The 15,339-nt window shown below is 37.0% G+C and overlaps 1 protein-coding gene across 6 annotated transcripts in view; it reads left to right on the top strand.

Moving 5' to 3' along the window:
- SEMA3D (semaphorin 3D) overlaps positions 1-15,339 on the top strand; it is a 199,622-nt gene that overhangs the window by 152,973 nt on the left and 31,310 nt on the right. For all 6 annotated transcript variants that reach the window (XM_019825397.3, XM_011280356.3, XM_019825398.3 and 3 more), the window contains 3 exons: positions 1,922-2,036; positions 3,267-3,336; positions 6,238-6,382. In XM_019825397.3, coding sequence (XP_019680956.1) covers positions 1,922-2,036; positions 3,267-3,336; positions 6,238-6,382 — 330 coding nt within the window. The remainder of the gene's footprint in view (positions 1-1,921; positions 2,037-3,266; positions 3,337-6,237; positions 6,383-15,339) is intronic.

The following is a 15,339-nucleotide window of genomic DNA, read 5'->3' as shown; positions in this document are numbered from 1 at the left end:
TAATAATTGAACATGCTCTTATTAAACACCTGGTAAGCAGGATATTAGTGACATATGTGCAGTGATGTAGGATGAAAGCAAGAGGGAGTGCGTTTTCTGGAAAGAATGAAAAATTATGAGAAAATCAACTTAATGTTCTTTTGCTTTGTATTATCACCATGTGTCAGCAATTCTAAACAGTATCAGTGTCAAAATACAACTGCCAGGAAGGTCTTTTGTTGGTCCAGTTTCCAAACAATCACCGTAGTTATCACTGAGTTTATATAATGTATCTGTCAGCACACACGTGAACTCAGTTACACATGCGTTCCAAGACTAAGTGCACATTGATTTGGATCATTTAAAATTTAAAACAGCGAGACATAGTGCAAACTGCGAGGTGCAATTTTTGTTCAAGTGCAAATTTTAGTTCGTATATGAAATATTTTCTTGAATTTCAGTGTCTTTAAATTTCAATTTTTTTTACATTGTTGTAAGCCTAAAGAACAAATCAAGGAAGTAAAAAGTATTACTCATTTATACAGAGCTATTTCTGAAAAGTATTCAGTTGTGTAGCAGAGAACGTTATAAAGTGGGATTCATTCACTCTGGGTGTCCTGGTGTGCCTCTGGTGTTAGGTGCTGAGGCTATAAGGATAGTTACGGTCTGTGGTCCCAGGGACCTCATTGCCTTCTCAGCTCTCCCACAGTTCTGTAGACTTCTGAGATTTGCTCTGTTACTAAGATTATATCACATGGAATTTGGATTTCCCCCTCACCCAAGTTAGCACTCAAAGGGATCTCTGTCTTCCTTCCCCTTTCCTTTCTTCTTCCCCCTTTCTTCAAGAATAGCAACTATTTCTGTGACTTTGAATTCTCCTGTTTGGAGTAGTCATTAAGATACTTTTTTTTTTATAAATTGCATTTAATTTTCAGAGATAACGAAGCAGAGGGAATACAGTTCCTAAATATTCAGAGTTAGTATTTGACAGTGAACTTTGTATTAAATTTGTAAGACATAGATTGCATGTAGGATAAGAATGTTTATATAATTTACATTTAAATGTAAGTGCATTAATGGAAATCATGGCTGTGAAAGTAATTTTTGAAAGTTGAGTTTAAGTACTTAATATATTTATTTCATGAAACACTCTCATCTTACTTATTGTAAACTTAGCAGATCTAGTCAAATAACAATTGCATTAATTTTGTATTCATATTTAGGGACATATTAAATTAAAAATAAGAAATGGATGTTTTAATGGTGAATTATTGAATTGCATTGCCCTATTTATTTTATTGAATTGATTTAAATGCTTATGTTTAGTAAGTGTCTAAAGAACATTTTTAATGAAATACTTCAGAGTAAAAAAAAGTATGGAAATACATCAGTTAGCATTTAAAACAAGATTGGTTTTATATGTATGTTTGTGTTGCCTTATTGTTTAATTAGTAGGGCACCAAAAGACTTTTGAAAGTCTACACCAAGGCATATTTCTAAAGATCATAATGATCTTACTCATATGTGTAATATACAAGTCAGTTCTAGTATTTATTGAACACAAGTTGTCTGGCCCTTTACTAAGCATTGTACACAAATTTTTCCATTTGATCATCAGAATAACCAATTTCAAGGCATTAATCATATTTGTTCAGTGGAGACTTGGAGAATTACATAGCCTTTTGTAGGCCATGGGGCAACCGTTGACAGAGGTGAGATTTGATTCCAGGTCTGAGTAGATTGCCTTGCCAGCCTCTACCCATCCAGGAGAGCTGAATTATATTCATTTAACCATGAGAAGAACATGTAATACTAAGAGACAAAACTGCCTTTTCCCTTGTTTCAAAGTTCAAGGCCCTAAATATGTAGGCTCCTTGTCTTTGTGAACAAAGACATTAACTAAATCTGTATCTCTATTATTTTCCTTTTCTTTTTTTTCCAGAATGATGTTGGCGGACAGCGCAGCCTGATAAACAAATGGACAACTTTTCTTAAAGCCAGATTGATTTGCTCAATTCCTGGAAATGATGGGGCCGATACTCATTTTGATGAGCTACGTAAGTCACATCCTCCTTTTTTTCTTGAAAATATCTTACTGCCTAATAAATTCAGCATTTATTTTACTTCAGCCCAGGACAGCTGGCAGGAGTGTTATTACTAAATTCATACACACAAAGAACATGGAGGTGTTCTAGGTCTCAGAGCATATTGTAATGACGCAATTCCTCTTTTCGTAAGCGTTCTCAAAGTTATGAAGGAAACAAAGCCGCAGCAAGAGACACAAAGCTGCTAGCAATGGTTCTATAGAATCCATCCATTCTCCATATGGCGTTTTACTTTGGAAGGAGCAGCAGTCTATAGGTAGCAAGAGCTTGGGTTCTTTATTCTGCGGGTGCCCTCTGCTGGAGAGCACAGGAGACGGGGAGAACTCGCTCCCTCTCACTTGTTAAGAAAAAGAATACTGAGAAAAGTGTTAGACGGATTATTCTCTTTCATTTCCCTTCTTTACTCGCCTCAAAGCTAATTCTAGAAGGGATGTTTTCAGTTATATATAAAGTTAGCATCATCAAATCTTATCTTTTAAACTTGTTTTTGCCATGCAGTGTAAAAATGATTTTATCATTGAATGATTTTATCATACAACATATAAAGCATATATATATATATATATATATATATATTTTGTTGGTGTTGTTTGAATATTCATGGATGATCTTTCATGGTGTATATAAGTATGCTCACATCCTAAAAAATCTTGTGAAGGATATTATTTACACATATTTTGGTATCAATACTGTGCAAGTGATTAGAAAATGCTGAGCAAGTTGTTGCATAAGTAATGTTGCACAAGTAATTAACTTGTGTAGCCATTTTTATATTATTAGCAAATAGATAATTAAATTACTAGTAAGCTGACACAGTTACAGGACAAGATTTTTTTTTTACATTGGAGGGTAAAAATAACCTAGGTTTTTAATTTTTATTCTGTATGAAATCACATACTTCTGATTGGAAATAGTCATGGAGATTATCAAGCAAATCATCCCATCTATGGGTGATTGAAGTAAACATCTAAGAGGTTAGATATCCAGTTCAGTGTCACATAGCTAGTGAGAAAACCAGTCTTTAACCTTTAATTTCTTGTCATAATGTAATGACTTTCACTGTTATTTTACAGTATTTTATATACTGCAGAGTCTCAGGAATACTGTATGCTGAAAGAAAAAGCAAACGTGTAATACTGAAATATAAAAATATAATGAATCATTATTTCTTCCCATTAATAGAGGATATTTACTTACTCCCCACAAGAGATGAAAGAAATCCTGTAGTATATGGAGTCTTCACCACAACCAGGTAAGTTCAAAAAATGCTTGTAATTCTATAGAATTGTTATGTATATGTAAGAAAACACAGTTGTATGGTTTTTTTGTCCCTTTTGTGTGAGAAAAAATACCCCATTTTTCATTTTATTTTTTCACTTAGTGTTTCTTAGAAATCTCGTAATATCAATACATAAAAAGTCTCTTGGTTCTTTTTCTTCCAGCAGAATATTCCTATATCAACCACCACAATTTATTTAGCCTGTTTCCTATACATAGATGTTTCCATTATTTCTGGTGCTTTGGTGGTACGCATAATGCTTCACTGACTAAGCTTGTATACATGTTGTTCTCTGTATGAGCAAGTATATCTGTGAGCTAAATTCCCAGACGAAAGTTACTGGGTGCAAAGGTGTGTGCATATACTAACCATAGTAAATAGGTCAACCAAGTAAATAGGTCAATAGGTGACGTAGAAGTAGTATTAAAGAAATACATGTCTTAGTCATTGGTTTGGCTGAAATCACGAGACGGGACTTCTGAAATGTCCTCCCATACTATCTTACGTGCGCTTCCCAATCACCCTACAAAGCTGGGAGTTTGGCTGTTATCACCATATCATTATTGCTCTACTAGCTTAAACAAAGGAAGTTTGTATGACTTGCCCAAAGAAGACGAGCCAGTTAATAGTAAAGATGGCACTAGAACTGAAGGTGTTTTCTTAATTTCCACCCGTGTGTTTTTGTCTTCGTTCTGTATAATACTATCCTGCACCTGTCTCTGAGACTCTGTGACTTCCTTCCTTAAAAGTTGCCCTAGCACCTATGAATCTTTCTCAAAAAATATAGGGACCTTACATAATTTCATTTGAATTTAATTTTGTTTAATTCAGTAACTTACCTTTGACCCTGGTACGCCTTTCACAATATTCCTGTTACACGTTGCTGACTGCAATACCTTCTTTGAACTACTTTTTTACTTTTTCCACAGCTCTGCTATGAATATTTATATAGATATTAGTATTGGAAGTATTGGTGGTGTTGGTAATAGAGAAATGGGCCTACTGCCTCCTTTTGAAAAAATTATTAAAATAGTTTGTAGGCACATTATCATTTCTTTTCTGTGAAAATTACCTTCACTTAGTTTGCCTTGTACCAATAGTGTTCATCATATGTCAGAACACAAAATGCTCTTTGGCTAATTATAAGATATAGAATGTGAACATTTCAAATGAAAATAAAGAAGATACCCTAGCAAGCTGCCATTCGGACTCCCATTTTTCTGCTCATTTATATCTGAACTAAAAAGATGCAGGAAGAGCAAGTAAGTGTCTGGAGTCACTCAAGTTAAGTATCTCAGCCCTGGTTCTCTTGGCGTCTTTCCATTCACAGAACTGTCTTTGAAGTCACTGTGTTTTCCACACACAAGGCATCGATACGTGCCAGGGAAATACAGCTCCGAGATAGTTATCTTTTTTCTCCTACCAAGTTTCTGCCCACCCAGAGTGCGAAGTTACAAGTCCACTCTTTGTTCTTGGTATACTTTATTATTCTATTTTGAATGGCGCCCTGAGGACTGAGGTAACGTTGGGATGCATGGCACATCTTTTATCCAATCAGAAGATGCAGTGAATCTGCAACAATAGCAATACCACGAAGCATGATGCACCATCATTCCTTTAGGGTATCCTAGGCGGATGATGTGATTTTATGGGGGCGTCACCTTCTTTCTTCGCAGCTAGTTTTCTTCCAGCTGCCTGTTTGCCATCAGCTCCGGATGTTTCCCATTAATGTCATTCCAAGAATATTAATGGTCAAGCTAGAGAATCTTTGGCTCATTTGTATAGTGCTGAGATGATATGTCTCTTAGCTCCTCAAGGGTGATCTCGTTTTTATGAATAGGAATCACCGAAAGTTTTAGATGCAGAGAAAATGTCTTTTATTTTCCAGAAATAAAACAAAAATGAAACATCTGATGACAGTGTTAACAATTTTCACCATTAATTTGCAAAAAAATTGTGGAATCCTCATGGAGCTTTTCTGCTTCTTAATTATGTGTGCTCCAGTCCCGTGTAATTAAGATAAATTTTAAGGGTCAGATAAGGTACATACATAAATTCAAGAAAAAAATACAGAGATTAGGGAAGAAGCAAAAGAGAGTTTCAACATTTTTTAAATTAATAAAAATTGTATGAGGAAATTCTTAATAGTCAATATTTATGGCCATTTGTTCACTGTAAGAACACTTAAATAGAAGGGCATATGGGTGACTCAGTTGGTTGGGCGTATCACTTTGTCATGATCTCAGATGTTCATGGGTTCAAGAGCTGTGTTGGGGTTCGGATTCTGTGTCTCCCTCTCTCTCTGCCCCTCCCTGCTCACGCTCTGTCTCTCTCTCAAAATAAAATAAGCATTGAAAAAAAAAAGAAAACACAAATGAGATATTTATTATTCATGTATCTAAAATGCTCCTCTTTAAAAAAGTAGGTGATGTAACTTTTTATTTTGGAAGTTCTTTGGGAGGCATTAGGCCGTAAAAACTTCAAATGAAATTCAAAAGCATGTCTATAAATATGATACTCTTTTCTGCATATTTCCTTCTATCCTCCAGTTTTCCTAGGGAACTCCTCTGTATCTGTCAAGTGTCAGTGTAGGCGCCATCTACTCTGAAAACTCACCAGACAGCCTTGTGTTGGAGTTCCATTGCATGCTTGCTTAGCTTAGTACAATCATCTGTAAGGTAACTGCTGTCACACTTCTTTCAGGCTTGCTTGCTTATAAGCTCCTTAAGGGCATATACACACATTTTGTCTGCAGCACCTATCAAATGGAATGTGCCGCATTACTTTGTCCACACACCTGGTTATAATATGTGCTCAATAAATGTGCATTGAGTGATGTACAATGAATGATTGGACCATTCTGCTTTTTTTCAGCTCCATCTTCAAAGGCTCCGCTGTTTGTGTGTACAGCATGGCTGACATCAGAGCAGTTTTTAATGGTCCATATGCTCATAAGGAAAGCGCAGACCATCGTTGGGTGCAGTACGATGGAAGAATTCCTTATCCCCGACCTGGCACTGTATGTATCCAACTTAAAAATCAAATTATTTTTATAAGCCCATATCCTCTTTCCAAATTCTATTATAATAAACTATGCTCATTCACCACAGCAACATGTGCTGTGCTTTTGAAAATACCTATTATTTATTTACAGTCATACATTAGCATTTCCATCCTTCATTGGAACTTAACTTTTTTTTTTTCCCTTTTGAGTAAGAGCTTTAGATACTACAGGAAACAATGATTATATCATAAGGATCAGGCTATGCTGAAAATATAGTGCCTATCCTCAGTAAGTCTACAGAATCATCAAAATGATTCAATATGTAGAATGACAAATATTCCAAGTTAAATGAAAATGCCGAATAAATATTTATTTCCCACTTACAGCTCTGTATATAGGTAGAGTCTTTGGGTCCTTGTTTCTACTTTAAAAGACAACATCAATTCCAATAGTTCATGTATTTCTTTATTATGTTGCATCTGTTAAAAAAAAAAAAAGACTTTGCAGTGTGAAATCTGTATTTGCATTATAAATGGCAGGTTTTTGTTTTGTTTTGTTTTGTTGATGTGATTAAAACAGTTTAAGTTATTTAAATATTTTAAGGTTGGTTAATTGATAAAATATAAAGAAATACATGCTCTTTTTTCCACTTAAGATTCAATATGAATATTTCTACCAGGAGCTCTAAAGTATTCCTCAAAATCTCTGAGAAAAAGTATTGACTTAATCCAACCAATTCTACTGAATTTTGTCTTTTCATATGTTTGTCCTTAAACAGGAAACAGTTGGTAACCAGGCTTTTTCAGGCTTTCTCTTTTCATCTTCCTGTTACATAACCTAATTAAATTTAGGAAACACACTTTAGAACTGTGACTATTTTCCCTTTCGTAATTCCCCAATAGAAATATGTTTCAAATATGTTTTCTGGACTGATTATAAGGTTATCACACTTCGATGGAAAAATTATTTTGCAAATAATGTGATTTCCAGGATTCAGATTTTCAATTGTCTTTGAACATCAAAATTATACTTGTCTTATTAATTTCACAGTAACGTAAGGTGTAAGTTGCAGTGTGCGGATAATATTCTGAAGGTTTTACAAATCTTAACTTCATAAGGATTCTAAGAAGCAAGTGCTGTTGTTATTAATGCCATTTTACAGCCACTCATTTTATGCTACTCAGCATCAGGCACAGAGAGGTGCAGTAACTTGCCCAAGGCCACAAAAGCGACTGAGTAGTGCACCTGCGTTTTGAATTCAGACACTCTGGCAGCAGAGTCCAGGCTCTTAGAATTTGTACTATGATACTATATTAAAAATTTTTTTTGTCTCAAATTATATTTATTTTCTTCTTCTGTAGAATATCTTCTACTGCATATATATAGTATATATGTATATACTGAACATATAATAATATGTTTATGATAGACTACATTTATTAAGTATATATGTAGTGGATATATATGTGATGAATCTATGTAGAATTTCAACTGCTGTTATATATATTTGGGGCCTTTTGTGAGGAGGACAGTTAAAATTCAGAGGGGATTTCTAGCTGGGGAAATTCCACCATCCTAGGATGATGGGGTTAAGTACCATGGACTATCACGTTCTCAGCTGTTTCTACCTGAGTTTGTTTGTTTGTTTATTTAGAGAGAGAGAGAGAGCAGACATGCACTCGAGGGAGGGGCAGAGGGAGAAGGAGAGAGAGAATCTTAAGCAGGTTCCATGGCCAACTCAGAGCCTGATGTGGAGCTCAGTCTCATAAAACGTGAGGTCATTACCTGAACTGAGATCAAGAGTTGGACTCTTAACCAGCTGAGCCACGCGGGTGTCCCTCTTTTTAACAATAGAAAAGGAAAAATAGTAGCAGGCATAAGAAAGCGCCATTTAACTGAGTTATTCCTTTATGCTTACTCAACGTCAGTGTTCCTCAGGAAATTCCTATGCTTTTTAAAATATGTGAACATATTCACATCTGTAGCAAAGCTTTGAGAATTACATCTTATAACTACAGACAGTCCCCAACTTAAGTAGTTTTGACTTCTGATTTTTTTGACTTTATGATGGTGAGAAAAGGATCCGCATTCAGTAGAAACTATACTTAGAATTTTGAATTTTGATCTTTTCCTGGGCTTGCCAGATGCAGTACGAGGGGCTCGTGAAGCTGAGCCTGGCAAAAAGTCGCAGCTTCTGGTAGGCCACATCATCACAAGGGTAGACAAAAATACACTTGAAATCATTCTGTTTTTCACTTTAGTACAGTTTTGAATAAAGTACATGAGATACTCAATGCTTCTTTATAAAATAGGCTTTGTGTTATGTTAGAGGAGTTTGCCCAACCGTAGACGAATTCAAGTGTTCTTAGCACATTGAAGTTCAGCTAGGCTAAGCTATGATGTTGAGTAGGTTAGGTATAATAAATGCACTTTTGCCTTATGATAGTTTCAACTTACAATGGGTTTATGGGGGCATAATCCCATTGTAAGTCAAGGAAGATCTATAAACTCACTCACGGCCCGAAATTGGGCCAGTATTGGTAAAGGAGATGGAAAGAGGCTCCAGAAAGACTCCAGCAGAACAACATTCTCATTGATCAGGAAGTTTATCTCCTTGTTATAGAATTTAGAGATGCAAAAACGACTATCGTTGGGGTGCCTGGGTGGCTTAGTTGGTTAAGCTTCCAACTTCAGTTCAGGTCATGATCTCACGGGCAGTGAGTTCGAGCCCACATGGGGCTCTGTGCTGACAGCTCAGAGCCTGGAGCCTGCTGCAGATTCTGTGTCTCCCTCTCTCTCTCCCCTTCCCCCACTTGTGCTCTGTCTCTCTCTAAAAAATAAATAAACATTAAACAAAAAAAGCGACTCTCATAATTATTGGGAGAAGCTGTTTATTTTGCATTACACTTTTAGTTACAAGTGGGTTTCTTTCTCCTTGGTCTGAAGTGGGTAAGACTGGGATCAAACTTAGCTCTACTTGACTCCAAATCAAATGCTGTTAACCTCCACAGCACTCTACCTTCAATGAGATCAAAGCGAATAACCAAACTGAACCCCACACTGTTTCCCCTGGGACTGATCTGCTCCCTGCACAAATAATAATGCCGTTTTGCAACCTTACTGCGCTTGTCATTTCTTTTCTTGTAATTCTGGGGACACATCTTTGACTTTAATAAAAGCACTGCTGAATAATTTGCTGGCTACGAAACGTCAGAACCTTTCCTAAAAGCCACTTTACGCTTAAACCTTTTGAAATAGATTATTTGAAAAACCTCCTTTGCGTTTACGTTTCCTCATGTTGTTATCCAGATTGCTTCTAAAGTTGTGCTCCCAGCAGGGCCTTCTGCTGACATTGTCACTGAGAGAAATAAACACGAAGACTCTCAGGGTGCCACAGCGACTTTAATTTTCTAGTTTTTGACAGAATCCTGTGCTTCCTGTGACACAAAGTCAAACCTAAACTCCTGGCCTTACTACGATATCATTACTCTCTACAATGTCAATAAGCCTGGAAACTCGTGAATGACAAGGACACAGTCACAGAATCCCTTCACTTCAAGGGATTCTCCTGCCCTCTGGTGTCCAAACTGAATCTCTGAACAAACTGTATTTTGTTCAGGTGGACTTTTTCAACCGTTATTGAACTTTAGGCCTTGAGAATAAGAAGTTGCAAATGAAATAAAATATGGCAGAATCCACAATATAGCAGGTAGTAGGGGTCAAAAATGGAAACCAAACTGAGGTCAGGCCAACGGTAGCAGGCTGCTCAAAACCTCAGAATCGGAGGAAGATTTTTAAAGGCAGATTTCATTTTTGATATTTGACTTATTATTAAAAGATTTACTTGGTAGTTTTATTCTGTGTTGATAAGGAAATTTGTGATGTATGCCTAAGTGTCAAATGTTGATAAATGTTTACTTGACAGGGAGTTTCAGTTTTTAAACCATTCTCTTATCAAAAAGGTGAGAAGGTGCTTTAAAAATTGCTTCTTGTGGTAAGAACACTTAAGGTGAGATCTATGCTTTTAACATATTTATAAGTTTATGAATACAGTATTGCCTGTAGATAATGTTGTGCAAAAGATCTCTAGAACTTCTTCACGTTGAATGACTGAAATTGTATACCATTAATTAGTGACTTCTTACATTCCACTCCCCTTAGCCCCTGGTAACCACAGTTTTATCTTTGGCTTTCTTGAGTTTGAATATGTATATAAATGGAAGTATGTAGTTGTTTTAAAAATTTTTTCAAAGTTTATTCATTTTTGAGAGACAGAGACAGAGCACAAGTGGGGCAGGGACAGAGAGAGAGGGAGACACAGAATCTGAAGAGGCTCCAGGCTCTGAGCTGTCAGCACAGAGCCCAGTGCGGGGCTCGAACTCACAGGCTGAGAGATCATGATCTGAGCTGAAGATGGATGCCTAACTGACTGAACCACTCAGGGTCCCCATGTAGTTTTGACCTTCTGTGACTAACTTACTTCACTTAGCGTAATGTCTTCTTTGTTCATCTACATGGGCACCTGTTGAAGGATTTCCTTTTTTTTTTTTTTTTAAGACTGAATAGTATTTCTTTGTGGGTATATATCACTTTTTTCTTTTTCTTTTTTTTTTTTTTACCCATTCATCAGGTGATGGACATCTAGACTGTTTCCACCTACAATATAAATAATAGAACTAGCATATGATCTCACTTCTGGGTATTTATCCAAAAGAATTGAAATCAGGATCTTGAAAAGAGATTAGCACTCCCATGTTCATGGCCCCTAGGTCCCATGGCCCTATCACCATAGCCAAAATGTGGAAAGGACTTGTTTTTGAAGTTCAAGTATTTAAGAAATGTCTGTTTCACTCTTCTCAAATCATTTTGGTGCAGTTTTTGACTATTTCTAAACCTCTAATGCTGAAAAAAATTCATTTTTAGATTCCATTTTCCCCGAAATACTGCTTTTGCTGTTAAACGTTTTAGCTTTACTTTCAAAGGTTGAAACCTACACATGAATTTCCCAACTAAGTTTCCATTTTATGGTGAGGAGCAAAACAAAGTAGTTATAGGCCCTCTTCTAATTCCATTACTACAGGTGCACTGAAGTCACATGCAATATCACATCTACTAAACTAACCTCCTTGTACCCATTTATTGCCCCTCATATCCTGTAAAAACTTGACTAAAATTCTTAAATCTCAAAGAATCCCTGAATAAACATCTCTCCTTACCAATTCTATTTTAGGAATTTAGATCTTCAGAAAAATTTAAAATATCTTTTTCTTTTTATCCATATATCAATCAGCCATTTAATTTAACGGACCTGCTACAAAACATTAACATTGTTTTAATGTTAAGTGATTTTTCAGCTACCACCACCAAATGTAAAATAATTAAATCTCTCTTTCTATAACATTTCAAATCTTTGCCTAACAAGAAGCCCCACCGTGTACAACTCATACAGCTTTTTCTCTAGAGTAAATCAAAGGTAAGGGCTTTCTTTTCCATGGGGCCAATATTCTCTTTATGCCAAGCTACTTATTATGTTCAATGAGCTTTTCCTTTTTCTCATATAGAATTCCTCTAAAGGAAAGGAAACCTTGGGGCGCCTGGGTGGCTCAGTTGGTTGAGCATCTGACTTCTGCTCAGGTCATGATCTAGTGGTTCATGGGTTTGAGCCCTGCGTCGGGCTCTGTGCTGACGTCTCAGAGCCTGGAGCCTGCTTCAAATTCTGTGTCCCTCCCTCCCCGCCATCTGCCTGTCCCCCGCTCATGCTCTCTCTGTCTCTCAAAAATAAATAAACATTTAAAAAAAAAGGAAACCTTAAAAAAGACAGAGCTACAGCTATATGTTTTGTTAAATGTCCAGCACAATTAAGTTTAGCTTAAACTATTTAATTTTGAAAGTAAATGATCAAAAATTGTTGGTTTAATTGTTGTCTTTAAAGTACTACCCAGTTATAGTAGACAGAATCCAACCTTTGTACAAGCAGGGGAGCATACTATGACATTTTTTAAGTTCAGAGGTTAAAGTTCATTTGCCAATTGTAAATAAAATTTTGAATGGATATTTGCAACTGGTACATGCATTTCTTCAAATGCTAGAAGACATATCGCTGTATTAGACACTGAACAATAAAGAGGAAACTTGAGTTGTTGTTGCTTTACCTTTTAAGCATAGCAGAATATTCAAGATTCAACTATAACAACAATAAAGCTGGGTTTTAGTTTCAAAAAAAAAAAGAAGAGACAAATGTACCCCCATATTTGTACCCCTGGCCTTTCTAGTTCTGATACTGAAGACAGAGTCCTCATCCACATTTAGAAACTGACTCACAGCTGAATAAGCAGGGGGATAGAATGGCACTTGTGAAATTACAATTATTTTTCGGGGCCCCTGGGTGGCTCAGTCAGTTAAGCCTCTTACTGTTCGTTTTGGCTCATGTTATGATCTCACTGATCATGAGTTCGAGCCCTGCATCAGGCTCTGCTCAGATGGTGCAGAGCCTACTTGGGATTCTCTTTCCCTCTCTGTCTGTCCCTCCCCTGCCCACTCCCGCTCTCAAAATAAACAAATAAATTAAAAACGAATAGTTACTAAAAGAAATTGCATGTATTTTTTTTTACTTTATAAATAAAAAAAACTTCCTTTTTGTATTTAGGTTATTTTTCCCAGTTTGCTGAAAATGGAAGCCTGGTTCAGTCTTTCCTTGTGCGCTGTCTTCCCTCACATTAGTCAGTCCTATGATTTGTTTAAAAGGAAAGTGCAACCTGTAGAAAACAGCCTGAAGCAGCAGGGGGAGAAAACTTTGAACAGCTGTCTGGTGCCTTGCCAAGGGGCAAAGCTCTCGCGTTGGATAAAAACCATTTTTCTCCTCTCGTCCGTCGCTTCCCACTACACTACTAAAGGCCCTATACAAACACGTAGATGTGCCAAGCACAACACGGTCACACCTAGCCAGCTGTGCAGGCGGCCCTGAGATTGCTGCTGTTGGGTCACCCTTTCCTTTCACGGCACGCCTGGGCAGGTCTCTTCTGAAATACCCTTGTGCTGGTATTGTTTCCAGCAAGATACTCACATTTTAAAATATTGGTAACAGCTCTCTCTCTCTCTCTCTCTCTCTTTTTTTCTTTCCAAAATTTTAAACTATCTTAAGACTTTTTCAACATGACAGGTAGAGAAACAGATAAGTTCCCTAACTTATTTCCTATAGGCCCTGGGGTAGTGGAAATCAGGGAAATGTTAGAAAGCTGGAGGCAGAAATAAATGGTCCTCTACCGTATAGTCAGAGGGGCTGTGTTAATATGTAGAAATTAAAAGGACATACATACGGAGAAAAATTCGCTAGATTTTTAATACTTGAGATGTAGCTAGATACCTAGCTTCAAGAGGAACATTCTCTAGGGTTTGGGGAGGAAACGGCTTGATATGATCATTTACTTCAGATGCACCATTTCCCCACACTTTCTCTTTTTCCTTTATAGGATTTTTCGTTCCTAGTTTACTCTCCTACCTGCTCCGGTCGCTTGGCATCTCTAGTTGTTTTTAGATCTGTGTGCCTCACAGCTCTATGATATCAAAGGGGAAATCTCACTGTTTTTAATGTGCTAAAATAACAATATTTGGTTCAAATGGTACTCTCTTCAACCTCAGGGAGTAACTCTACCAAATCACTTTCATTTGTGAAAGCAATGTGGAGACGCAGACCTCGGAGATCACACACAGCAACGTAACGGATAAAGATCTTATCCAAACACTGGCAGCATGCCAGAAGGAAAAGCTGCCATAGGGGGGGAAATACATTTCCAAAGGTCATTTTATAATAGTCAACAGAAACCAGGTTTTCCTTCTCATCTTTTTTCTTTGATTTTATTACACTTAAACCTTTCCGTCAGAGGTGAGCAAAGAGGAAAAGCCTCACGTTTGCTTCTTGGCTAAATTGTTCCCATTTCATCCATCCATACTTTTCTCATATTAAAATTTCTAATTGTTTGAAAATTTGATATCAGAAACTGGCTTGAATGTCATGATATTTCTTTTGAAAATTTGGCTGCTTGCATAACTATAGTTGCAAAGGCAAAGGAAAAGAAGATCTTAAGCTGGAGGGCTGTTTCAAAAATGTGATGCAAGCAAAATCATGCTTTTGCTCTGATTTTAATGATAGGCCAACCAGATTTTACCGCAGGCAGTATAAGCTATAAGCCCACTATAGTCTCCTTTGGCGGGGCCTCCAACATGCAGCCTGTAATTGGGCAAGAGCTTTGTATCGTTTGAGCTCCACATCCATTTTGACTTGCAGCTTAATCTATTTAATATAGGGTTCCTTCCATTATCGACTTGAGAGATTCCACTTGTCTGAAGGCTAAGTGCTAGAAACAATGACTGAAGACATTCAGCTCTTTAGACCAACATCCAGTTAACAATAAGCTAAGTAATTGCCAAATAGCTAATATTCTGCACCTCTTTGGTGCAGACCTGGGAAAAATAAAGAGATTTAAGGGAAAGATTAATTTTTTTAAGATCAGACATGCAAGGGGCGCCTGGGTGGCTCAGTCGGTTGAGTGACCGACTTCGGCTCAGGTCATGATCTCTCAGTCCGTGAGTTCGAGCCCCACGTGGGGCTCTGTGCTGACTGCTCAGAGCCTGGAGCCTGTTTCCGATTCTGTGTCTCCCTCTCTCTGACCCTCCCCTGTTCATGCTCTGTCTCTCCCTGTCTCAAAAATAAATAAGACGTTAAAGATCAGACATGCAAGAATTCTGTAAAAGATAGAAATATTCTTCCATTACTAATGGAAAATCATTAACAAAATCTTTTAGTACAACTTCTTTGATATTTCTTCTAATTTAATGACCCATTATGATTTTATTCCTATAAAATTGGAGGTAAGGGTCATATGTTGTGGCTAACTTCGGTATCTTTAATTCCCTGAGAACGATCCTCTGGAGGTTCAGGATTTGAGAAGCACAGTTGGAAGCCTTGACAAGAT

The sequence above is a fragment of the Felis catus genome, chromosome A2 (genome assembly GCF_018350175.1).
Source record: "Felis catus isolate Fca126 chromosome A2, F.catus_Fca126_mat1.0, whole genome shotgun sequence".
Classification (NCBI taxonomy): domain Eukaryota; kingdom Metazoa; phylum Chordata; class Mammalia; order Carnivora; family Felidae; genus Felis; species Felis catus.
This window is presented reverse-complemented; position numbering and strand designations above follow the sequence as displayed.